We start from the raw sequence: 26,453 nt of genomic DNA, 5'->3' as shown, positions 1-26,453 counted from the left end.
AACAACATGGCATGAACGTGAATTGAATGTGCATATTTCACTATATCTAAGAAGGAATATCGTGTGCATGACAGCTGATCTCTCTCTCTCTCTCTCTCTCTCTCTCTCTCTCTGTTATTATCTGTAGTTACCTTTCGCACCAAATTGCGCTCTTCTCTTATCTATCTTCCATCTGTATTTTTGTTTCGTCTTTGTCTGTTTCCGTTCTCTGTGTATTGGTTTCCTCGTCAACAAACACGCTAGGCCCGCGCGCTTTTTGTTTTTTTATCTTTTTTCCCCCCTTCTTTTTATCTTTCCCCTTCTCCTTCTATCGATTTCTCCCGATTTCTCTTCCCTTCTCTCCTGCCTCCACTCTCTTCATCCTCCATCTGGTCACGCACGGCTTGCACGAAAGAGGTTTGTTTACTTATTGGTTGTAAAATGTTTCGTATTTGTGTGATATTTTGATTGTGGTTTACTGTCATTATATTTGTTTTCCCAAGTGTTATTTTTATGTTACTTCTATCTTATGTATGGAACTAATTGACATTTTATTCAGCATCGATTTTAATATTCATCATTCCTTCTCCGAACAGTGAAGTATAGTTTGTAAGACATCTCATTTTGAATTCATCTTGTTAACTTGTATAAAGTAAGCCAATATTTACATTTTCAACACTATATCAGAATTCTAGATAAAATGGCTTCACTTATTAAATTTTGGTACAAAGGAAAGGTTGGAGAGTCGCTTCCTGCACCTACCAACATAAGCCCTCGCCGCCTCCCCCGCACGCCTCCAGACACTTCTTACCGCTCTCAGCAACTCTCAGCAACATCGACCAATTGCTCCCATCCAATCGTGGCGTCCCCGTGTCCTCTACATATACGCCATTCAATTACAGGGGCGACTTGATGAGAAGGAAGGAATTCTGGGAAGCGTGCCGGATGTCCATTTAACCACGCATCATGTTCACGCCACAGGGCCATGGAAAAAATAAGATTATATGTTCTCACAGGCGGACGAGTGCTGCCGATCAACCGCCGCCAGCTAGTGTCTGAGGCTGGCGAGTTAACGATCAACCAGGTGAGTCGCGGCGCTGACCAAGGGGAGTACACCTGCACGGCCACGAACAAGCAGGGTCACGCCTCTTCGCAGTCTCTACCTCTTCGTGTCGTCGGTGAGTCTACAAACCCAAACCACCCCCCATATGTATTTTTCATCCTTACTCTCCCCTTTACGCACCTTTACGCCCAAATTCGCCACCCCTCCATCAACACCAAAGCCTGTCCTTACTCTACTGGGCTTGGTTACTCAAGAGGCTCTAATTCATGCACCTACTCACTCACTCTACTGAACACCACCGCCCCCGCCATCCTGATATATGGCAATGGACTCCAGGTAATGTGTGTGTGTGTGTGTGTGTGTGTGTGTGTGTGTGTGTGTGTGTGTGTGTGTGTGTGTGTGTGTGTGAGAGAGAGAGAGAGAGAGAGAGAGAGAGAGAGAGAGAGAGAGAGAGAGAGAGAGAGAGAGAGAGAGAGAGAGAGAGAGAGAGAGAGAGAGAGAGAGAGAGAGAGAGAGAGAGAGAGAGAGAGAGAGAGAGAGAGAGAGATTGTGTATCTGTTCCTGCATTCGCGCACGAGTAAATAAACTGGGAACGCAGAATGAATGCCACGAGTAGGAATCTGCAGCAAATAGGTATTACAGGTGGATATACGTAACGTTATCACAGCGCAGCACGCCCCCAGATATGCCCCGCAGACACACGTAATATTGCACCGGACTCGTGACTCTTGGGACAAAAACGAGAGATGTATATTACTGAACTCTTTAGTCTTTGCTCTAAACAGCTTGAAGGATTTATATATAAACGCAATACTGTTGAATTAATGTTTCGTCTTAGTTGAATATTATCACTTAGCACGTTGGATAGTATAATATGTTAATACTTCTCGGAAAACAAGCCTTAATGGAATACAATGTGCAGTTATTCATGCACAGAAAATACACACTTGCACTACTGTTTTATTCTCAAATAATTCCTATACGTTATTTTTCAACTCTACGTGGGAATTAATTGTACCAGTATAGAGATAAATCCATGAAAAGTAAGAAGATCAACTCGAATAAAGATTTAATCAAAACAGCTGTTCTCTATGTATAACAGGAAAGAAATACATGAATATAGTGAAGTCGCGTTGTGCAGCGGTATTAAATGCATAGATTAAGCTTCAAAAATATAAATAAAATAGTATGTAACAGCACGCTGGATTGAAAGGCACAGTAGAAGAACTAACTGAATACAAAAATTATAATTACAAATGCACACTTTAAAGTTTAAAAAAAAAAAAAAAAAAAAACAACGAAAAATATAAAACAATAACATAAACTGACTAAAGTATTTTTTTAATCGCAAGAAACAAAAAGAAATAAAAAAAAAAATAACACTAGTGATGAGAAAACAGAAATTGATGTAAAATGTTGCGCTACGTCAATCTTATGAAAAAAAGGAAAAAAAAATATATATGTAACATCCTCATTTCATAAAACAGAAAGAGAAGCAATATCCGCAGCTGCATTACCCGCACGGCGCAAAACACTAGCAATATGTAAATAATAACCGCCCGTACTGACTGTAATGAAGAACGGAGAAAAAAAATGAAGGGGGGAAAAAGTGTTGCGATATGAAAAGCGTGTAGTAGAGGCAGGGGAAAAAAGTGAGGAAAGTAAGGAAATAATATATGATACGTGTAGATGACCTATATAAACTAACTCCCCTCTAGAACATGTTGTCTCCCTTCTCACTTCACCTTATCTGACCTTATCTGACCCAGCAAATACAAGGTCTATATGAGTGTAATCCCTCCACAAAAGTACATCTAGGTATGAACTGTTTGTCTTAGAACTATGATACCGATATTGTTCCCTACAAATACACAATTCCTCTTAACTTAGGAACTTTAGTATTTCTTTTTACCTGATACTACAATTGTTTTCCTTATAAAAATACACTTTCTCAATAATTATTCCTTCCTCGAAAAATTAGATCCTTAAATTGTCTCTCTGAAAATATATATATATATATAAAAAAAAAAGGAAATATATATATGAACAAGAAAAATTTATCTCCCCAAATTGCTTTCGCTTATAAAAATTACGCTAAAAAAAATGCTCTCAAAAATTGGTATCCTAAAATTGTCTCCTCAGAAAAATATAAAAAGAACGAAATGTATAAGAACAAGAAAGATTTATTCTCCAAAATTGCTTTCCTTTATAAATCATTCTCAGAAAAAAAAAAAAAAAAAAATCTTATCTAAAAATGGGATCCTCAAATCACATCCCTGAAAATATAAAAAGAACGAAATATATAAGAGAAAAAAAAATATATTCCCTCAGAGGCCGCCGTGGTACAGTGGAACCATGCGTGCTTTGGGGTCTGAGGAGTCTCCAAGCGCACGGGTTCGAATCTTGTCCACGGTCCGAGTGTAGGTTGGGCTTCATCACTCGGGACAACGGTTTCCTAGCGGGTGGGCTTTGAGATAGCCCAGAAATTCCCGTGAAAAGCCAAATAAAAAAAAATTGCTTTCTCTTATGAAAATACGCTCAGAAAATAAAAATGTTCTATTTCCTCTAAAAATGGGGTCTTTAAATTGTCTCCCTGGAAATATAAAAAGAACTAAATATGTAAGAAAAGGAAGATTTATCCCCCCAAATTGCTTTCTCTTATAAAAAAAAATACGCTCTCAAAATAAAAATGTTCTTCCTAGGATCTAAAATTGGGATCCTCAAATTGCCTCCCTGAAAATATAAAAGAACGAAATATATATAGAAAAAAAGAAAGATTTAGCCTCTAAAATAGTTTTCCCTTATAAATATTACGCTTAGAAAATAATGTTCTCTCTAAAAATGTGACCCTCAAAATTGTCTCAATAAAATACATAAAGAATGAAAAATATAAGAGAAAAGGAAAATGTATCCCTGAAAATTATGATCCCTGAAAAAAAAAAAAAATGTATACCCCATAAAATAAATAAATAAAAAAAAAACAGAAAAAAAAAAAAAAACAGATAGAGAACATGTATATTAACTGTAGTCCAAGGATATAAATTTTCCTTCTTTATTGTTGGATTCACCCGTTGTAAAAATCAAGTCTATATCGCTCAGTGTCCAGCATGACGCCTTGCACAACACCAGGGCGCTACGAATACTGCAGTGTGATCCAGCGTAGAACAATCCAGAGATACAAAAGGAGATTAGTATTTAATAACTTAGTGTAAGATAATGAAGTGGTGTGTAGTATTCACCACACTTCCGTCAGATTAATGAGAGAGAGAGAGAGAGAGAGAGAGAGAGAGAGAGAGAGAGAGAGAGAGAGAGAGAGAGAGAGAGAGAGAGAGAGAGAGAGAGAGAGAGAGAGAGAGAGAGAGAGAGAGAGAGAGAGAGAGAGAGAGAGAGAGAGAGAGAACGCGTCGGACAAACAGCATGCTAGAAAATTATCATAACTGTAAGTATAAAAATGTTACTTTTCAAATTAAGCTGATGAAGATATCTAGCTTTCTCTTTTTTCATTACTAAGGATTTCTTCTGTACACTAATTGGACTCAACATCTGGCTTCATGAGGAGCAGACTTCACTTATGTTATTTCACTTCTAGTCAATTTCACATGAGATTTTGCAGACTTACTCAACCCTGCACCGAACAATCTCAACCAGACTGACTATTGGATCGATTTTTTTTTCTTTCTGCAGCCAAAATAAGACTTCTTTCTGAACACACACTACTTATGATATATCTGTCTATAAATATATCTAATACACTGACCTAAATATTTTCTGTTAACAATTTAGAGTTTTATTATGTTAGATGAAGTAGGTGGATGGATACATTAGGATAAGGGAAAGAAATCACATAATGTATCTCTATAAATTTCCACCACTTGCATCGACATTAAGACTCACTTTCATACGTTAAGCTGTTACGTTAGAAGAAATGGAATGTAGCGATACGAATGAGGAGCTACATATGTACTACCACAGACATCAATAATAAGACACACTAGATGGCGTAACGTTAAATCAAACACAAGGATAGGCAGGAAGTCACAGATGTACTCTATGATACCAGAGGCCACTTACACCAACAATGAGACTCACTAATTAATGGACGAACCAAACTCATAGCCGCCTCGTAAGCTTTCATAACGTTAATCAGTCAAGTAATCAGACACGCACACCAATGAGAGGAGGAAGCAGCGAGAGAACCACCAGCTTCCTGCCATCTGATCCATAACTCAAATTTTCAACAATTACAAAGTTTCGATAAAATGGTTAAAGTTACCGATGTGTGTAGGGGGAGCGATGACCGGATAGAAATGAGGGGGGGAATAGAGAAAGAGAGAAAGGGAGGAAGGGAGGGATAAGGGTACAAATGAGAGGGAGAGTATAAGGGAGGAGAGCGAGAGAGAGAGAGAGAGAGATGGGGAGGGAAGAGGGGTCAGGAACCTCCTAAATCGGTTCGAAAACTAATTAGAGCTTTGGGGAACAGCCGGTTTTTTAATCTTTTACTCTCCCATATTAAAAAACGTCGTTTGAAATGGATGCCTCCGCTCATTAGGAAGGTGAAGCCGCAGTGTGCTGGTGCGGGCCATGGACGCCAGGCACTACCATTACTAGTACGCGGCCGCGGGGAAAAGGGAGAGGCATCGCAGCCAGGTGAATGAAGGTGTACGCGAAAGAGAAATGGGCCATAAAGGGAACGAGGCAATAAGATGAATGAGAGAGAGAGAGAGAGAGAGAGAGAGAGAGAGAGAGAGAGAGAGAGAGAAATGGTGTATTTGGTACGTACCGCCGTCTGGTGTTTTCACTCAGGCAGCCTAAGGGAGAGCTAATCAAGCATTCTTATTTACTTAACTCTTGTGCGCTGCACCAATTACTACACAGAACCAGGTAAGATCTGAATATAATGCTGCAATAGTGGCTCGCTCTCACAATTAATTAGACATAAATTAATTAGGCAGAGCGATACTCTCTTTCATTAGGGCGGTCCAAAGAGTTATATTAATGTGTGCCTGGAAAGAATGTGCTGCTGTCATCCCCAGAGCCGCCGCAAGTGTCGCAGTTCACCCTCCCCGAGTCTCTCCGTGCCGGATCTCGAGTGGCCGTACAGTGTGTGGTTGTGCAGGGTGACCCTCCCGTCACCCTGGCCTGGCTACACAACGGAGCCCCGGCCCCCTCTACGCCTGGGGTCACCGTCACGCCCCTGGGGCAATACGTTCTGGCGCTGGTCATCGAGAGGCTGCGGCAGGAACACTCCGGGAATTACACCTGCCAGGCCAGCTCCCCCGCCGCCACCTCGGCACACTCCGCCACGCTCAGAGTTCACGGTAAACCAATACTCCCTATACTCAGCCTGACGCTAACACTTTCTTTCAGTGCCACCCTCCATCAAGGCCTTTGACTTCGGGTCCCTCGTGTCGGGTATGCGGACCACTGTGACTTGTGACGTACAGATGGGGGACCCGCCAATGACACTCATGTGGCTACGTGATGGCCACCCACTCGTGCCCACTACTGATCTCCAACTCAGCCAGCACGACTCTTTCTCCTCCAGCCTCATCCTCACGCACGTGCGGCCTCCCCACGCCGGTAACTACACGTGTGTGGCGCGCAACGAGGCACGTGAGGTCAGCTACACCGCCCAGCTCCTCGTGCGCGGTAACGTACTGACAAACAAGAAAGCTCTAGCACCGGCACGCACAGCACAGCACCGCACAGCACAGCACATAACACCTGCACCTAGTTAATGCTTCACTCTCTCCTTCCAGATTCCTCCAGAGTGGCGGAAAGCTGGCACCAATTAGGCACATTATTATTGCACTAACCCTTCACTCGGCACCGCTTGTCACAACACCTGCGTCAGTCATTGCCAAGCACCTGAAGAGTGGAGACAAGGGAAGGTGATTTCGATCCAGACACCAAAGAGAGAGAGAGCCAATAATGAGATACAATCATGTATCAGTTATCATCCCACCTTCCCTTGCTCTTACTCGTGCTCAAGGTCACTACTAATCTCTAAAGGTTACTCATTGGCAGTATTCTGACCCCTCGACTCTTGATGAGGTGTTGTGCAGGTATCCTTGCATGTCCATCCTATGTATTACAGTGTTCTTACTTCCTTATGCATGGTGTGTCTACTGATCACCATGGTAGTCTTCCAAACATGACAAGAAGTAAATTGATGGTAAATGACGTATAAAAATTCAAATATTTCATCCGTGAAAACAACATTGCAAAATACTTCGACATATGGATTTCTCTGAGGTGTCTAAATCATCATTTGGCTTTCATAAACAACGTTCTTTTTTTAGATTCATAACTTTGACGATAAAAATGCAAAAAATTTAGCTTAAAGTTTCAGAAACAAATTTTACTCCAAGAAAAAGATATGCACGTCTTATATACATTCAAGAGAGCGATATCAATGTCTTTGAACACCACAATTTGAAGACAAGCCAAAGAACAAAACAACTAACTCGGCCATGACGATTACTTCGGTCAAATTCAATCAGAAAACCAATGATGATCAGAACATTGGGAGGAAATTAAGATCATACTACAGTCAAAGTAAAAATTCCAGAGCAATAACACTGCGTACTCGCTCACACATACTTAGTACGATACAACCTAAACAACATTAATTGACCCAAATAAAACTTAAAAGGAGAAAAAAACAATTGGACAACAACACCTTAGAAACTTAAAGAAAACTAAAACGAAATCACAAAGAGAGAAAAAAAACAATGAAAAGTGTAGCAAAGGATAAAACTACAAGGCAATCAAACACCACATTTAATGACCACCCAGCTGCCGCAATTCTCTAAAGACTCCGATAGCAAATGTCACAAATAAGCAGGACCCGCGTACGTAGCTTTTCCAATACAGCGGCCGCCACACCTTCAAGTTAACGGCAGCTGGGAACGTTGCATTTCTTTGGTGTTGCTAACCATTATGTTCTATCTAGATATACGATCCGGCGACAATAAATGAACCAGCGTGTAATGTCTTTTCTTATTATCATTTTTCTTTTGCATGATTCTTTTGCGTCCCTAAATTCATATAAAAAAAAAAGTATTTGTGGTTTTAATGGTGTGAGTCAAGTTTTCTTTTCTCTTTCTATCTTACTTCACTGTTGTTCCTCTTTCGTTCTTGTTTCATATTCTTCCCTTTCTTTCTTTAGTGTTTCGCCTCGTCTTGGTGTGATGGCAGTGTTTTTAATCATCTTCCGAATCCAGAACAATGCAGCGTCTTCAGTGGTTAGTTGAGCACGGCATTAAAGTTCGTAATATCTCTTCTGACAAAAGTAATGTAGTCCGTGGTTTGTATTTTCTTTCCCTGCAGGACACGGTTTTCCTTCCCAGTGGTTAGGTAAGAGGCAGAACGACGCGCGATTCCTGATATCCTGAGTTACAGTTATGCGGATTAGTAGGATATTGAGTACTAGTTGTATTTGCGTTCATCAATAGCAACGTTTGCGTTCACCATTAATCAGCACATTGCGGTGAATATCTTGTGATTAAAAGTAGTGCTGGATATGTGGCGATGATTAATCCGGACGGTAACCACATTAAATCGACGGATCTGAATAATTTTCTTGATAGTAAATTCACGTGATTATTCAGTGAGGAAATTTATTAAAAAGGACAAGTGACCTTATCCAAAAAAAAAAAAAAAGATGCTTATATAATTTGCACTTAAAAGTCTTGAAACAGCTGCAACGTGATCCCAATCCACATATAGAAAAATTATACTACATAGCAAGGAGTTGAATGCCATGTTATAAGAGTTGTATATGTAATTAGTTCATTAGTCATTAGCAATTAACTTCCTATGTAAATAAAAATCCTCAGCATAGTCAAGAATTTCCCTATTACTACCTATGATCTAGTGTGGCCCTTGTATGTGCCTGTACTCGTATTTAGGCTCCCCTACACCATGCATTCATAGTGTGTAATTAATACTTTGTGCTGGATTCTTCATACTAACTAAGACTGATATGACGTGCTTAGTTTTCTTTAGAGAATCTTTTTTTTATGTAATTTCTATAAAGTGAGAACAAGAAAACGGATTAGTACAACGAGTCACAACAGAGAGATACATGTTCGCTGTTCCGTCATTCCTGGCTTGACTCGAGTCCCATAATTCAACTAACTAATAAACTAACTAAATAAATAAAATAAGAAAGAAATCAATAAAACACAGTGAACTAAAACATTGAAATAATTTCTTGAATATTGTTTTGTAAATAAAAATTGTTCACACATTACAGTTCTTCTCCCATCAATTAAGAAACTAAGAAAGAAAACGCATTAATTCATAGGACTGACCTGAAGGAAAGGGAAACATGAGGTACTTTAATCAAGCGAAATGGCACAGACACCCTGCAGTGGGTTTGACTACAGCACAGCTATAATATCACTACACAGACTACTGTTGGCGAGACAACAAACACTCTTCCAAACAAAGAGTCTGCAGTGAACGAGCTGACGCAATGACACCCGCAGGTTCAGATCCGAGGTGACTACACACACAGCGAGCGCCCAGCAGAGGAACAAAGACCCTAAGCCTCAGTACGTGATCTGCGCTGCTCCGCTACCAAATAGTTATCAATTTTTCTCACCGCATTCAATTTCGAGCCTGGCGCAGCACATGTACAATGAACATAACTGTCAGTAAGATAAAAATAATGAGATCAACTGATGATTATCACCCTGCGAGGCGCCAGTAAAACACAGCAGCCTGCACCCTGCTGTTATATACTCCCACCATCATAAGGAAGCAGTATCTATGAACAAAACCATGAATACCCTGAAATGCTGAAAACCTTAATGAAATCATACCGAAGAAATATATTGTGTATAAAACCCTCACTTTATCTATCAATTTCATTCCATTTCCCATCATTTATTTACATTAATCTTACGGAGAGTGGGCGCACGTAACTCCCTCCGCCCCTCGGACCCGGATGACTGAGCACCGCACATTAAAACTTATTCTAGACAGATCACTCGCTAATTAGAGATAAGTCCCAGAGTAGATCAAGATAATGGCCGGGTGATGATGGGAGAGATGAGGGCGGACTGGGGCGGGCTGGACAGGGATGGGTGGAGGCAGGGCGGTGTAGACGGGGTGGGGTTTTAGACAGGCCTCCCTCGGGATCTGATAATAGAAATAATGACTGCAGGAGAACGTCAGCCTTGGGGAGGGGAAGCTATGGCATTGAGGAAGCAGGGAGAGGCGCGTCTAGGGAGAACATTACGAGGAAAAGATAGAATTAAGAAAGGGAGAATAAAATGGAAATGAAGAAGGCTAGAACCAGGTTGAGGAGGAGGAAGAGGAGGAGGAGGAGGAGGAGGAGGAGGAGGAGGAGGAGGAGGAGGAGGAGGAGGAGGAGGAGGAGGAGGAGGAGGAGGAGGAGGAAGAAAACAATGCGATGGTGAGGGAGGGAAGGAGGGATGCTGCTGCACTAATTGGCGCCGAACTGCTGGTGCGGCCAAAAGGAAGTGGGAATCGATGGATTAAAAAAAGAAGAAAAGTAAAAAAAAAGAAATATCAGAGAGAGAGAGAGAGAGAGAGAGAGAGAGAGAGAGAGAGAGAGAGAGAGAGAGAGAGTCCACTACGATCAGCCAAACTGTCGATAATTACAAGCTATCAATTAGAGGGAAGGGCACACATCATTACGGCTCTTGTGATGAGAGAAGCTGAGCAAACACTGCTTAGCGCGATTACAGCAACACCACCCGCGACACGGAAACATACATCAAACATAAGAGACACGCAGCCATTATCATCAATCAATTGATTCTAAGTCACTATCAACACAATTACCAGGAAAATCTATGTAGGATCGTGTTCTCAAGTGTTTATTTTTATATTGTTGTTTAAGTATTTTTTTTATTTGCTCGTAATTGCTTGAGTGTTATGACGCGTTTTCATATTCATTCTGCTTGCTAATTGGTGATTTTATACAGCGTTAAAAACTTATGTGGGGATTAAAATAGTGAGGACTCTGACCATTAATCTTCTGACCTCCATAGAGTCATGATAATATAATCGTCTAACCACACCCAAACTCATGGTAAATATGCGTCTTACTACTGAAAATAGGGATTCTCCATCAACAATAAGGAGGAAAAAGCACATAAACAAAGAAACTGTTATTTCGTGGCCTTGGAAAAAAAGTTACGTTGAAAATCGAGAACATTGAAGAATAAGAGCTCCTATTCGAAGATCATCAAAATATAGAATAGTGAGTGCGGGAAAAAGGGAATATCGAAACAACAGTGATTGCTGAAAATGAAATGTATAATTCCAATCAATCCATCTAAAAAATAAAGCCACGCTAATATCAACAGTAATAATCATCCAAAAAACAAAGATAACCACAATATTGCTATAGAGAGGCAAAATTCAGCTTTTTCAAACACCACTGATCATACAATACACCTACAAACTTAAACTTATACGTAGTAAAACCAAAGCTATCAACTCCTCAAATGTACACTGAGACCACCTCTATAATATAAACGTCCCACCTTCCCCCTAAAAAAAACACAAAAACACACATAAAAGAATAAAAAAACAAGCCTTTCTCAAAACAGCAGCGGTCACCAGAAATATTACTTGAGCCACAGCCGTGAGACCACCATCACTTCGCTCTCTCATTAACCTTATGGTGGCGTTGGGCCTTCAGGGGTCAGGGAGCAGGGAGAGGGAGGGGAGAAATGGGTAGGGTAGTGGTGTTGGGGGTCGGAGGGTAGGAGCTGCCGCCGAGGGAGTAATGGCCTGGGGGAGAGAATGTGATGAAGGTGGAGTAGATCGATGCGAACGGGGCCAAGTTACTCCTAATGTTGGAAGGAAATGGAAGCATCTAACAGGCGGAGATTAGCCTTGGAAGGGGGTCGTCTGGTAGGCAAAGAGATGCGAGGGAAAAATGGCTGACAAAAAAAAAAAAAAAAAAGAGAGATTAATGGTAGGGTAAAGTAAAAATGAATGAAGGAAAGGATGAAAAAATGTCTCACAAACGAGTAGATGATGAAAGGAAAAGAAAATGTAGAGAACGAAATGTTATCTCTGGCATCGAAGTTGTTGTGAATGTAAGAGATGATGTTTGGAGGATGAAAAAAAGGAAACAGTGGGTGGAAAGAAAGAAAGAATAATAGAAGCGAAACTAGAGATACTGGAGACGAAAGGAAAAACTGAATACGATGTGCGAAGGGAAAAAAAATAGACAAAAAGAATGAGGCAGGTAAAAAAAAAAAAATTAAAAAAAAGAAAGGAACAAGAGAAAAGGAAAAGCCATTGCGATAAGACGTGACAGTGGAAAAATTAAATGAAAAGAAGGAAATAAAGAAAAAAACAATGAAAATGGAAAAAGGCAAAGCTTGGAATAACAGAGATAAGAATACAGCAAAAAGTGATAAAGTGAACATGAATGGAGACTGTTCAAAAAGGGTAATTGAAGCAGAAAATTGTATTAAAGAAAGAGATGGAGAGAGAGAGAGAGAGAGAGAGAGAGAGAGAGAGAGAGAGAGAGAGAGAGAGAGAGAGAGAGAGAGAGAGAGAGAGAGAGAGAGAAAAGCTCCTGAAGGCATAAATGAAATGTGTAGATTGTGAGAGAAAGGAAAAGAAAGAGTAGGAGAGTCAGATTAATAAACCGTGAGACAAAAGTTAAAAAGGGTAGAGGGAATGTAGGTACAATAGTTGTTAAAAAAGAAAATGGAGAAATAGCTGGAACATTATAACTGCATTAATTAGTAAAATAAGGCCATTAGAGACAAGCAATTCAATGGAGGGAACTCAACGTGGAAGTGAGAAAACTATTCAACTTTTATGAAAGAGAGAGAGAGAGAGAGAGAGAGAGAGAGAGAGAGAGAGAGAGAGAGAGAGAGAGAGAGAGAGAGAGAGAGAGAGAGAGAGAGAGAGAGAGAGAGAGAGAGAGAGAGAGAGAGAGACCAGAGCCGTTTGAAAGCAAGAGCTGTTACATTAGACAAACCAATTAAGGAAATAATAAAGAAAAAATAAAGAATATAATCATGTCCAGAGTAAAATTATAGTCATTAGGTTGATGATGAAAATGATGATGATGATGATGATAAGTGATGATGATGACTATGATTTATTGCTTTAAAACTTGGTAGGCAATAGATAAAGTTCAGACATAACCACATTACAGAACCCTCTTAAATACATCAAGACACAAACACGTCATGAACGAAACCAAAGGAAACTTAAATGAAATTCACAAGCGATGCCAAATTTTCTCCTTATCATCCCATCGCGTATTGTATTGGTCACGTCAACGCCACTTTACTACGTTCAATACAGTCCAGTACTTTTATTGCTCTCATATGTACTGGCATTCCCACTGTTTTATTGATATTTATTTTTCCGCCATCGTAACAGCAGATATTTCTTTCATGTAAATGTTGATCTTGTTTCTTTTTCCTTTCAACTCGTAATGTTCATTGTTCTATTATATTGAGTGAGTCGTTGTGTTATGTTCTTTCACGCGTATCTCTCCTCAGTTTATTTATTACTCCTATTATTACTACGAGAGAGAGAGAGAGAGAGAGAGAGAGAGAGAGAGAGAGAGAGAGAGAGTAACGTAAGGCTTTTTCCTGTCACTCATTCCTCCCAGTTTACGGAAAAAGAAGACTATAATAATAACTCTGGTCTAATTTAAGACTGCAGGAGTTTAAAAAGTTCTCAGCTCGTGACTTCTCCCCCTCCTTCCCTTCACTGCCCTCCTGTCCTACGGTTCGCTGGTGCAAGATTTCTTATTACTGAACTGATTGCTTTTCCTCATTCACACCTCGCTTATGTTGTTGTTTTCTTATCATAGCGTGTAGGTGAGCGAAACAAAGTCAAATGTACTGTTGTTTTAAGAGTTCATAGCCAAAAAGTCTTATGATGGATCTGATTGCGTTTCGTCGACTGTGTTTTCATGTCATATCGTGTAGGTGAATGAAATTAATGTAAAGTTGTCTTAAGAATTGATGCTACGAAGCGGAGTCAAATATTTCTTGCCTTTATTATTTTTTTCAGAACATGGCATTACTTATCTGGACAATCGTTCATATCGCAGTATTATAACAGATTCTCTATGTATACTTTCCTATCCTAATCATGTACAGTTGGCTCAAGATGTAATGTCGCAAGATCTACTAGAAACATCCTGTACATTTGGCAAAATATGACATTACTCTTGGTGCAGCGGTACATGTACTGTACCTCTAGCTAAATAAGTATTTTCATGTTCGTTTTCCAATCATTGAACTAACACTGCATTTCCCCCTCGCTCTTAACTACCATGCTGACTTTCTTCTTTTCATATATATAATAGCACTGGAGAAGAAACAAATTAAATTGTTATGGTTGTGTAATTATATTAGTAGTAAAAGGCACCTCATCTAAATGTAATACTCTCTTTTCTTTATCTTATTTCTGATTAATAGTTTCCAACAGTAACACCAAACTAAACATCTACTATGTACATATGTATTTCTAGAAAATAGTTTAGTTTGATCTAAATTTAACTCTTTATGTTCCTTTTTCCCATTCCTTGTCAGTGTTTCTTGGACGCTTCGCAATGCTGTTCTATATTTTCTTATGTATGTGTTTCATGCAAGTAGGTTGTGGTTGTGGTTTTCCTATCTTCTCTCACACCTCTAGTGTTGTGTTGCACCTAAATCACATATTTAGAAAACAATTAATAATAATACTTTTCTATTCTGTATTGAATTACTAACAAATCCCTTCGTTTACAATTATGCCAATGTAGTCCATGACTCATTGAACCCTATCCCTCACACCTTTCATTAGCCACATGGTACGAACAGAGGAGATAGATTCCAATTCTCTCTCACTCTCTCTGAGCCATTCCACTTCCCATAATTCACCCCAGGAGATGAGGAAGCGAGAAGGGAGGATGGGCATTGGGGATATTAAACATGTCCCTTCCTCATTCCTTCCCCTGGAGTGACTCAAGCTTACTACATCTCCACAGTGCCGGCCAGGTGGGTGAAGGAGCCTCGAGACGTGAGTGTGATTCGAGGGGAGGATGCCATTCTCACCTGCCAGGCAACCGGCTTCCCAGAGCCCACCGTTACCTGGAGAAGAGCTCGGCCAGGTGAGAGAGGCAATCAGGGAGGTGAAGGAGGTAGAAGTGAAAGAGGCAAAGGTGAAAGAGGAGGAGAGCAGATGGTCAGGTAAGAGAATGAAGGGAAAGGGAAGATGATCCCAGAAAAGACAGATAGTCGCGAAGATGAGACTAAGAAATGGAGGAAGAGGACTTCAACGAGAGAGGAGTAAAAGTAGTAGAAGGGTTAGATCAGGTATGGCTATTAAAAGACAGGAAAGGAGGAGGAGGAGGAGATAGCCCAGAAAAGATAGTAAAGGAAAATGGGATAGTTGATGAAACAATATGAAGATCAAGTGCGAAAAGAATAGAAGCAAAGGAGGAGGAAAAAACATAGAAATAGTCAAGATGAAGAGAAAGGAAGAGAGTAGGAAGAAGTCTTAAGAAAAGGAGAAAGAGAGAAAGAGAGAGAAGCTGTTGGACGTGGACAAATATAGTAGGAGCAGGAACCAAGCAAGCAGTCAGGGAGGAGAAGAGAAGATGGAAGGGAGGAAAAGGTTTTAAGCGAGAGAAGTTGCAGGATGTGAACAAATAGAGCAGTGGACGAGTGGGAGGGAGCTGGAGAGGGATAAGAGTGAGGAGGCTGACTGAGTTCACGCTGCTTCAAGAGGGACACGTTGTATGAAGCATTTTGCCAAACACCTACGAGCAATTTAGTTCCACACACACACACACACACACACACACACACACACACACACACACACACACACACACACACACACACACACACACCAACTTTCGTAATGACATTCAGTGAGAAACTAATTACTCGCTCTCACCTGTAAAGTTTGAGAGAGATTTTAGATTGCCTCGCACCAATATCTGGAGGCATCACGTATTTTTTTTTTTTTTTTGGGCAGCAACTCATCTAGCTTTTTCTTCCTTTTAGATTTTTAGGTCAGGTTTTGCAGCGAGGGAATGCAGATGAATTTATCCAAGACAGGAACAGTTGATCGGGAGTGAGGTGGGACGGAGCAGGAGGAAACGCTAATACATACAAACTTCTTTTAAAATTTTCAGCTTTGTGTGTCACGTGACGTTTTTTTTTTTCTTATTTTTCTATCACGACTGACCAGCACAAACTTTTTCGCGTCGAGTAATTTAAGCAGATAACGTAAAGGCTGATCGCACGCTTGATTTGATCCTGAGGTAAAAATAAAATCTGGAAAATAATTTGTTTTAAGCTCATGTCCTGTTATTTGTACACTCTTAAAAAGAATCCTGAATTCATAGTTGCAGAAATGTTGCTTTTAGTTCAGTACTGGTGTCTCTACTATTCCTCAAGTTTCCATTAATTTCGCAGTGATTTCAACAAACACTTGCTTCCTCGAACTATATGTAAATGCAATATTAATTTGACAGAGGCAGGAATGTTGTTGTTTTTTTCTAATCAAGTACTTATAACTTTAATAATCTTCAGGTTTACATAAATACTAATGAGTTTATAGTGTACCAAGAGCTACTTTTCTCGAAATTTATACTAGAATGCAATACCAAGTTGATAAGAGCTAGAAACTTTGTATTTTTGTGTATAGACCATAAGATATCCAAGCTCACGTAAATTACAAAATGACTATAGTACCTCCAGACGCCACTTACCCGGAACAATAACTAAATAACATCAACTCCATCCTATTCATTACATTCTTCCTTTCTGTAACGCAACCTGAAAAAGAACAAAAAGAATATATATACACAATAGCAGCACGACTCCGCCGCCTTCAGGGAACCATTAAAGAGATATACTCACACAACAGCAAGGAAAAACACGACCCTCATGTGAAAAAGTAAATATAATCCTTCCACAGGGCCAGCAAAGGGCATGTACAGCAGCGTGGATGTTGACGTGGGTGTGAGTCTGCCTCTGAGTCGATCTTGGGGCAACGGGACACTGGTGGTGGGCTCAGTGACAGAGGAGGCAGAAGGGGACTACCTGTGCGAGGCTAATAATGGAGTGGGGACCGGCCTCTCGCAAATCATCAACTTACAAGTGCACGGTAAGGCTAAGGATAAGGTGTCAGGTTAAGCTTACGGTTATGCTGTTGAGAGAAGGTATTATTGCTACCTTATCTTCATTGCATGTATGTTTGGCGAGAATTGTGGGGATGAAAGACCTCTAGTATATCGTCACCTTGGGAGTACACAGTAAGGCTAAGGATAAAGTGTTAGGTTAGGCTTACGTTGTTGAGAAAAGGTACTGTTTTCTGTCTGATCTTCAATGCATGCAGGTTTGGTCATAGTTATAGGTGTCAGAGGCTTTTAATACATCAAGTAGTGTTAAGTTAGGTTAATATTCGTGTTCTAAAACGGTTAGCCATTACTGTTTTCCAAAGGCTCTAGTTGAAGATATTTGTGTTTTAAGGATATTTTCATGGATTCATTGATAGATTGGCAAAATTTCTAGTTTATATAAGAGAAAATGTCTTTAGAACTCCTCTAGTCGTCTTTGTGGCCTTCGAAAACTGTCGTGGTGAGAGAGCAAGTCGTTTTTTTAATACGGACGTAAGAGCCATGGTGTTGAAAGAAGATATCATTTTAACCTCATCTCCATTGCACGAAAGAGGTCACAATTATGGTGTTTATAGGCCACATTACTGGGTTTGGATGCCACCTCAGTGAGTCCAGAGATTAAAGCTGAGAGTTTTGCTACATCTATGTATGTTGAAGATGAGAGAAAAATTAAACGTTTGATGACATTAATACTTTCCAAAGTTACATTTATAAATCACCAGGTCACACTGATAAGTCTTGGGTTAATGTAATTAGTTTGATGGTCAAGTTAAACACACACACACACACACACACACACACACACACACACACACACACACACACACACACACACGAGCCAAGAACAAAAGCATTATCCTTAACACACTTTAAAACAAAACACAAAAACATGAGGCGGAAAAGATAAACGCAAAGAGAGAAAGAAAGAAGAGAAAACGACACAAAGCAGTAAAGAAAACAAGGTAATGGGATCTGCCTGCTAAGCCCTGACAGTAGTACATACTCTCACGTACCTAACTTTACCTGATAAATTGTGCCAAGAGGCTTAGAGGCCCTCAGGTGGCTCCTTGTGTCTCTCCTTTACGCGGAAAATATTGGAAAGAGAACTAGAGCGAGAGCGAGAGAGAGAGAGAGAGAGAGAGAGAGAGAGAGAGAGAGAGAGAGAGAGAGAGAGAGAGAGTTAATTCAGCCAATGTCGTGCGGGAGGAAAAATATTCATGCACTCCCACCACCACCAACACCACCACCGCCACCACTACTACCACCACCACTACCACCTCCACCACCATCGCAGCTCCCAGTCAGCAGCGGTGCAGTAATTATCTAACACTCCGGACACCAATGAGTAAAATGTTTTTCCATGAGTGGTATTAATTAAACATGAAGATAATCACATGTACTATTACTCATTACTCAAATAAATGTCCATGTTTCCCTGGCTATTTGTGGTTAGAAAAATATACTACAGAGAGAGAGAGAGAGAGAGAGAGAGAGAGAGAGAGAGAGAGAGAGAGAGAGAGAGAAACTTTTATCAAACTAATAATATTCATAAGAAAGATAATATAGAGTGATTTTCAGATACGCAATAATATTCTTGTACAGGTAGGTGTGAATATAATATGAAAAGTACACCTACCACGTTTAATACTCTAGACTTTCACTTCATTAATTTTAAAACTAAATACTAAATCCCTTATATGACTTTACCATTCCAACACTGAGTAGCCAAACAGCCTAAAAACACGAATTATACCCAAACTAAATAGATGGCACTTTTTTACCTTCCTTTTTGGACTCAGTGGCATCTTGGTCAGCTTTTATATTCATTTTTGTTTTCTATTTTCTTGTTTAAATTGTGTGTATTAACTTAAATGTCATAACCTACGTTCATCAAATCATGTGTAGTATTTTTATCATATTTTTACATACCTAACACATTCTATATATGTCTGCAGTCATTAAACCAACCTATCTACCCACCTACCTATATATCTATCTATTAATTCCACGTGTGTTCCGCAGCGCCGCCAGTGGTGAGCGGGGACGGCCGGGTGGAGGCACGGCGGGGCGAAAATGTCAAGCTGCACTGTGAGGCTCGAGGGGACCCGCCCATCAGTCTCACTGTGGCCAGGGACGGCAAACCCCTCAACACCAACGACTACAGGTGCGTCTGGGAGGGAGAGAAAAGTTATCAGTAGTAGTAGGGGTGGTGGTAGTGGTGGCTATAGTAGTAGCAGTAGTAGTAGTAGTAGTAGTAAAGTAGTTGTTGTGGTTGTTGTTGAAATTATGCCAAGAGGAGGAGGAGGAGGAGGAGGAGGAGGAGGAGGAGGAGGAGGAGGAGGAGGAGGAAAAGGAGAAGGAGAAGGAGAAGGCGAAGGAAAAAGAGAAAGAGAGGGAGAAGGAGAAGAAGTAAGAGGAGGATGAGGATGATGATGATGATGAGGAGGAGGAGGAGGAGGAGGAGGAGGAGGAGGAGGAGGAGGAGGAGGAGGAGGAGGAGGAGGAGGAGGAGGACGAGGAAAAGAAAAAGAGGAGAATTCGATAAGATTACATAATATATTCAAATAGACGTGTAGATCTTAGAATGACCGTTTGTGGACCAGCTTTAACCAAGTATTTAACACTTTCAGCACTGGGACGCATTTTTGCCTTGAATTTTGGGTATTATTAGACGATTTTATTTACATTAGGAAGGGTCTATGGAGGTCAGAAGATTAATGGCCACTGACTTTCCTATTTTAATCTCCATACGAGTTTCTGAAGGTGTGTAAAATCATCACATACTAAGCAGAATGAATGTGAAAAGGCGTCATGGTACAGAAGGGGTTAAGAGGCAGTATAGTACAGGGAAAGAAATAAAATAGCATAGTAGAAAGAAGCTAAGAAATTATTATAGAAAAGGAGGAAGAGGAGGAAGAGAGAGAAAGAAGTATAAATGAAGAAATGATATATTTATTCACCTACATTTATCATCATATTGTGGAAAAAATATGGAGAAAAAAAAAACACTGGAAAAAATGTACACAAATTTCTCTGTAGTTGTATAAAGGTCACCGCTGGATTCCGGTATGTCACGGGACGTCCCTTGGAACCCATTACTTAAAGAGGACGTCCGGTGTGTTAATTGGAGCGTTGCATGTACAATGTATGTAAAAAAAAAGAAGAAAAAAAAGTAAACGTCTTGATTAATATTACGATAGACCCTTAGCACTGCCATTATATTTCATGCCAGTGTGTGTTTGTGTGTGTGTGTGTGTGTGTTAGTGTATAATCCAGCGCAGTCCTGAAGATCACATGGTGGACTCGTAAAACGCCAGCTATATGTTCCTGGTAAGAGTTTAGAGTTCATAATAGTCTCATCTATGTTAAGGCTGAGAACTTTCCCACATCCCACTCCCCAAACTCTTGCTCAAGGAGGACACTAATTGCTCGCTCATCACTGAAAACCCTTAGTATCTCGGGCGTGACGTTAACCTCAGCCAGAGAAGTGACCAAAAGAGAGAGAGAGAGAGAGAGAGAGAGAGAGAGAGAGAGAGAGAGAGAGAGAGAGAGAGAGAGAGAGAATATCCATGTGTGAAGCTGTCTAACATGTATTGGAAGACTAGAAAATAATAAGAAAGAAAAATAAAGATCAGGGAAAAATTGTCGGGATCTAAGGAGAAAAGAATATGAGGAAGAGGAAAAAGGTGAGGAAGGAGCAAAATATAAGTGGAGGAAGTCATGCCAACGGATCATTTTGCTCTGGCTGATGAGGCGAGGAACGACCCGCGGTGAGCAGCAGGTGATGGGAACACACTGCTGGGAGCCATTGTCCATCACCGTAAAGAAGAGAAAGACTAAAATACGTGTAAATAATGGCAACAAGAAAAAAGATAGAGCTTATGATGAGCAGCAAAGTAAAATAAGTATAAACTCTGGAACTCCCTACCTACTTCTGTATTTCCAGCTTTCTATGCCTTGACTTCATTTAAGAGGGAGGTTTCAAGACATTTATCCCTTTTCTTCTGACTAACTCTGGGACCTGCAAGGGGACCGGCAACTTAGTGGGCCTTTTGTTCGTTTTATGTTGCCCTTGGTCAGCTTTTTCCCTCTCACGTACAAAAATAAGAAAAAAAAAAAGGAGAACGACGATACGATGAATAGGAACAATGGTTAGGATAAACGGCAAAAGAAAAACACGTGTTACTAAGGGCAAAAGAAAAAAAAAAGACACGATGAGTAGGAACAGCAAAACAATATAGACGATGAACAACAAAAATATAACGTAAATGTGGAAGGTGAATAAACCATTGCCGTAGTACGCTTTGAAATGTGCGCGTGAAAGAGTACAAAGGAGATTAAAAAGTGCGAATAGGATTAAATCTTACAAAACACATATATGAAAAGCAATAAAGAAAGAATACAATGAAAAAAAGAACCGAACAAATGAAAGACGAAAAAATGAAATGTTGATTCAAGACAAAACACACACAATAAAAGACAAAGAAAATAGATAAATGAACAAAAGGAAGAAAACAACAGAGAAAACTCCCCAAGCCACACATCTATAAAGGAAATCTGATGAATCAAAAACAAACCAAGAAAACAAGTGATAATGTAACGAGCATAGGCAATTCAATAACTAGCCACAGTAACTACAGGATATACACTGCCACCTTTGTTATGATGCTAGGTACAGTGAAGGCAATTCTAGTCACGTCCCTTGGAAAGCCAGACATGAGTGAAATCCTTAGTGTGTTTCAAAGGTGAAGGGTTAAAACATCACTCGAGACATCAATATTGCAGTGAAGGGTGAAAAGCTACAACCACAACATTAGGTACAACAATTCCTAATCTCTCTCTCTCTCTCTCTCTCTCTCTCTCTCTCTCTCTCTCTCTCTCTCTCTCTCTCTCTCTCTACATATCAACTAAAAGTCTACTCTTATGAAAACAAACCCATTCACAAAGATCAATGGAACACAATATATCAATGGATTTGCAAAAGTTATCCAATTCACAAAAGCCAATCAGAGCAGGAAACTGAAGACGCAAAGAGAGAGAGAGAGAGAGAGAGAGAGAGAGAGAGAGAGAGAGAGAGAGAGAGAGAGAGAGAGAGAGAGAGAGAGAGAGAGAGAGAGAGAGAGAGAGAGAGAGAGAGAGAGAGAGAGACCCAACCAACCACTCAAAAACACACTTACTTACTTACCTTACACACACACACACACACACACACACACACACACACACACACACACACACACAATACTTATCACTGCTGCGAGGGAAGCAATACTGAAGCAAGAAAAACCAGAAATTCATTCTATCTAATTGTTTCCGCCCAAACCCAACTCTCCTCCCCTTTGCCTCTCCCTCTCTCTCTCTCTCTCTCTCTCTCTCTCTCTCTCTCTCTCTCTCTCTCTCTCTCTCTCTCCACCTCTCGCTCCTCTCCCTCCCTCCCGCCCCAAGCTATTCCCTTGCCCGGCCAGATATTAATAAATGCTTTGTGTTCTGGCCGACAGATGGCAGCACAGGCCAATCTTCCCTGATTGCTCTCTATTTGCTGGTACTCCAACTGACGCAGGAAACAGATGAAAAATAATAGAAAAATCGTGACAATCGTGTAGGATGAGAGAGAGAGAGAGAGAGAGAGAGAGAGAGAGAGAGAGAGAGAGAGAGAGAGAGAGAGAGAGAGAGAGAGTAAATAGTGAAAGTAATAAAGCAGAAAAATAGATCAAAACTTTCTATGATGTTTAGTTTGTTCTAACTGGTGGTGGTAATGGTGTGTGTGTGTGTGTGTGTGTGTGTGTGTGTGTGTGTGTGTGTGTGTGTGTGTGTGTGTGTGTGTGTGTGTGTGTTTTCCTCCTCCTATAGATCCTTTCATTCTAATTTATTCACATTTTATACAGAGTTATTTTCAATTCCTAGCTTTACTCAATGTTTTCCCTTTACAGTGGTCACGTGGTCACATTAAAAGCTATTTAATTTGCAAACATCATATTTACATTGCTGTGGATGTAATGGTAGTCTATGTTCAGTATTCTCCTTTTATCTCTTCTTATATGTACAGTTGGCTCTTAATTTCCCTCTTCATCTACAGGTAACGAAAAATAATGCATATTACTATTGGGGAGAAATGCGAATATTACCTTTCACGTGGGAAGAACACTGTATTTGATTCGTAATATGAGCGTGTACGTGCCTAAGAGTATCAGTTGCATTATAATAGCTGTGATAGATAATGGCAATGTTTAGTGGTAGTAACGTAAGTGATTGTATTTGCAGTAAGAGTATTAGGAAGGAGATAATGTTGATGATAGTTGGTGGCGGTGTTGTGGTAGCCGGTCAGGACACAACAAATGGTGCAGCGGGTCATTGGCGGCGATCACTCAGGGCTGGGCTGGCGGGGCTCGTGGCCAGTGGTTCATGGCTCACAGCATCAAATCTCAATTTAGCCGTAATTTGACTTTCACTGTTGCTTCCGGATCAGTTTGTATTTTAATAACTGCTGCTACATTACTACTACTACTACTACTACTACTACTTTTATCAATGGTACTATGAATGGAAATATTTTTGTAGTAGTAGTAGTAGTAGTAGTAGTAGTAGTAGTAGTAGTAGTAGTAGTAGTAGTAGTAGTAGTAGTAGTAGTAGTAGTAGTAGCAGCAGCAGCAACTGAAACAAAACTTGAAAATCTACAATTGATATATGCAACTGGAAAAATCTAAACACACACACACACACACACACACACACACACACACACACACACACACACACACACACACACACACACAGACTAACACAACCTCGGGCAGGTGAGAGTCTGACAGTAGGCACACAGAAATAAAAGATCAAGTGAAACAAAATTGTCATGTATCTTTCGCTGTATTTCATCCTGTCATCCACTCTCCCCTCGCCGCCCCACGACTATATCACACACTCACTAATTAACAATGAAACTTCACCCCCACAAACATGTACAACTTGTCACACCCACAGACACACGTGAACTGTACTCAGGCAACGGAAATTTGGTGATGGAAAAGATACACGTAATATTCCCAGTATTCCCAGTTTTAATGATCATTGTGGAACTCTGTACGTATATGCTTTTTTCATCTGCTTATGGCTTGACCTCTTTCAAGGGGAGAGTATCGGAGTACATTTATAAAACTAAACTGATCTCAACACTACATATTTTTTTTTTTCGACCAAGATTTTAATATTTTTCTGTTCTTTATTCGTTTTATTTTTTTTCTTTTCTATGTTCTTGATCAGTCTTTTAAAAGTACAAGAAAACTTTCGTCTTAAAGTTTATGTATTACTTTAGGTTAAATATGTAATTATGGATATTGTCGTGTATCATTAGCCATCACTATCAATGTGTCTATCACTTACATTTCATCTTAAGCCACCTCCTTTGCTCACAGTCTATCAGTCCTCAGGTTCTGTAATGAGATTGACAAGAAGATGTAAGGTTGAGGATAACTTTAATCACAGTGGTATTGACAGTGAATGTGTCTTTACTTCTGGCTGCAACTGTGCATTGATACATTCTGAAAAGACTTTATCTAAGTGTTCTTACATATAACACAAAAAGGAAAAAAAAAGTATTCATGTGGTTATATCATGGAAGCGTTTTCTTTCCATAATACAAAGCAAAGATCATCGAACTTAAAGTGATTAATGGTAAAGCTTTTAATATTTTTTGTAGCATTATAAAAGATTACATTTTGTTTTGATTTATGATTATCAACTGTTACTCTCTTAGAATTAAAAGGCTCCTTTAGACATTATCTCAGTCCATCTTATCTTCCCAGCAGGTGACTCAGGAGCAACCAGCCTCCACGTACACACGATGCAGGGCTATCTCGGTACAGCACATACATTATTTTCCCCGCATTTATCACTCGAAAGACGACATTTCCATTATCATAACTTTAGTGGATACTGTGTCCCTTCTCTTCCCATGGACCGTAATCTCACACGTTGCGTCATCTTACCTCGACAACATCCACAGGTTTTAGTAGAAGTTAAGGTATTCAAGAGCGGCCTCGTGATTACAGTGATAGCCTACAATGCTTATGGAAAAGAAACATGATTGGAAACTCGACTAATGAACTGTGACATTAGATAGCACCTGAGATCCCGAAGCGTTTATGAATACAAGCATTAGTCCCGTGTTCTTTGTGCTCCATTGGTAACAAGTTCGAATAATGCTCGGTATTATTTAGGAGCACTAACGTGTTATTGCATTTGCAGGTACAACGTGGAGGTGATGGACGGGGCGGAGGTGCGGCCTGGCGGGGTGAGAGCCGAGGTGAGGATAACGAACGTGGCACCGCAAGACTCCTCGGTTATCGCCTGCACCGCCACTAACACCTACGGCAGCCACACGCACCACATGGAGCTGAGGGTGCAAGGTGAGCTTTCCCCACAATCCTTCTTCTTAAACACACCCCACACACACACACAGACACAAACAAACAAACACACACACACACACACACACACACACACACACACACACACACACACACACTCTCTCTCTCTCTCTCTCTCTCTCTCTCTCTCTCTCTCTCTCTCTCTCTCTTTTCCACTCCATTCGTGTCCAGCTGTATTTTTTCTCTTCTTTTCATGTTTTTCATGTTTTTCTTTTTCGCCAACACAACAAAGAGACGGATGAAGTACCATATTGAAAAATTCATTCTTACTTTCATTACAACACACACACACACACACACACACACACACACACACACACACACACACACACACACACACACACACACACACACACACACACACACACACACACACACACACACACACACACACACACACACACACATACACGACCGATATCTAAATTTTATCTCGACACACATACGTGTATTTTTTTTCATTTTTTTTTTACGCCACTCTTTCCCCCTCGCCTGTCACTGAGCACCCTGAGCCTCCTGACCTTTGCCTCCCCACTCAGACGCCCCTGAAGCGCCGCGAGACCTGAGGGTGAGTCGGGAGGGCAGCAGGTCGGCTACCGTCACGTGGGCGGCGCCTCCCTCCCCCAACACGCCGATCACTCACTATGTCATTCACCTGAAGCCCCAGAGCGGTAAGTCGTTATTTGTAGAGTCAGTTCAATAGGTTTACGATAAGCTCGATGAACTCATTAATTCAACACTATTATTATTATTATTATTATTTGGTGTATTTAATCAGAACGCTTTTTATTCTAGTCATTTCACAGCATCATAAAGGTTAGGTTGGAAAACTTAAGATTCTTGT

General features: G+C 40.4%; 1 protein-coding gene across 1 annotated transcript in view; it reads left to right on the top strand.

Moving 5' to 3' along the window:
- The window catches only part of LOC123503953 (Down syndrome cell adhesion molecule-like protein Dscam2), a gene marked incomplete at its 3' end in the record, with an annotated part of 474,494 nt that overhangs the window by 432,612 nt on the left and 15,429 nt on the right, over positions 1-26,453 (top strand). Inside the window, exons 13-19 of the mRNA XM_045254079.1 lie at positions 996-1,157; positions 6,076-6,360; positions 15,042-15,164; positions 16,985-17,173; positions 19,209-19,350; positions 25,428-25,588; positions 26,149-26,280. Of these exons, the coding sequence (XP_045110014.1) occupies positions 996-1,157; positions 6,076-6,360; positions 15,042-15,164; positions 16,985-17,173; positions 19,209-19,350; positions 25,428-25,588; positions 26,149-26,280 (1,194 nt within the window). The remainder of the gene's footprint in view (positions 1-995; positions 1,158-6,075; positions 6,361-15,041; positions 15,165-16,984; positions 17,174-19,208; positions 19,351-25,427; positions 25,589-26,148; positions 26,281-26,453) is intronic.

The sequence above is a fragment of the Portunus trituberculatus genome, chromosome 15, assembly GCF_017591435.1.
Source record: "Portunus trituberculatus isolate SZX2019 chromosome 15, ASM1759143v1, whole genome shotgun sequence".
Lineage (NCBI taxonomy): Eukaryota > Metazoa > Arthropoda > Malacostraca > Decapoda > Portunidae > Portunus > Portunus trituberculatus.
This window is presented reverse-complemented; position numbering and strand designations above follow the sequence as displayed.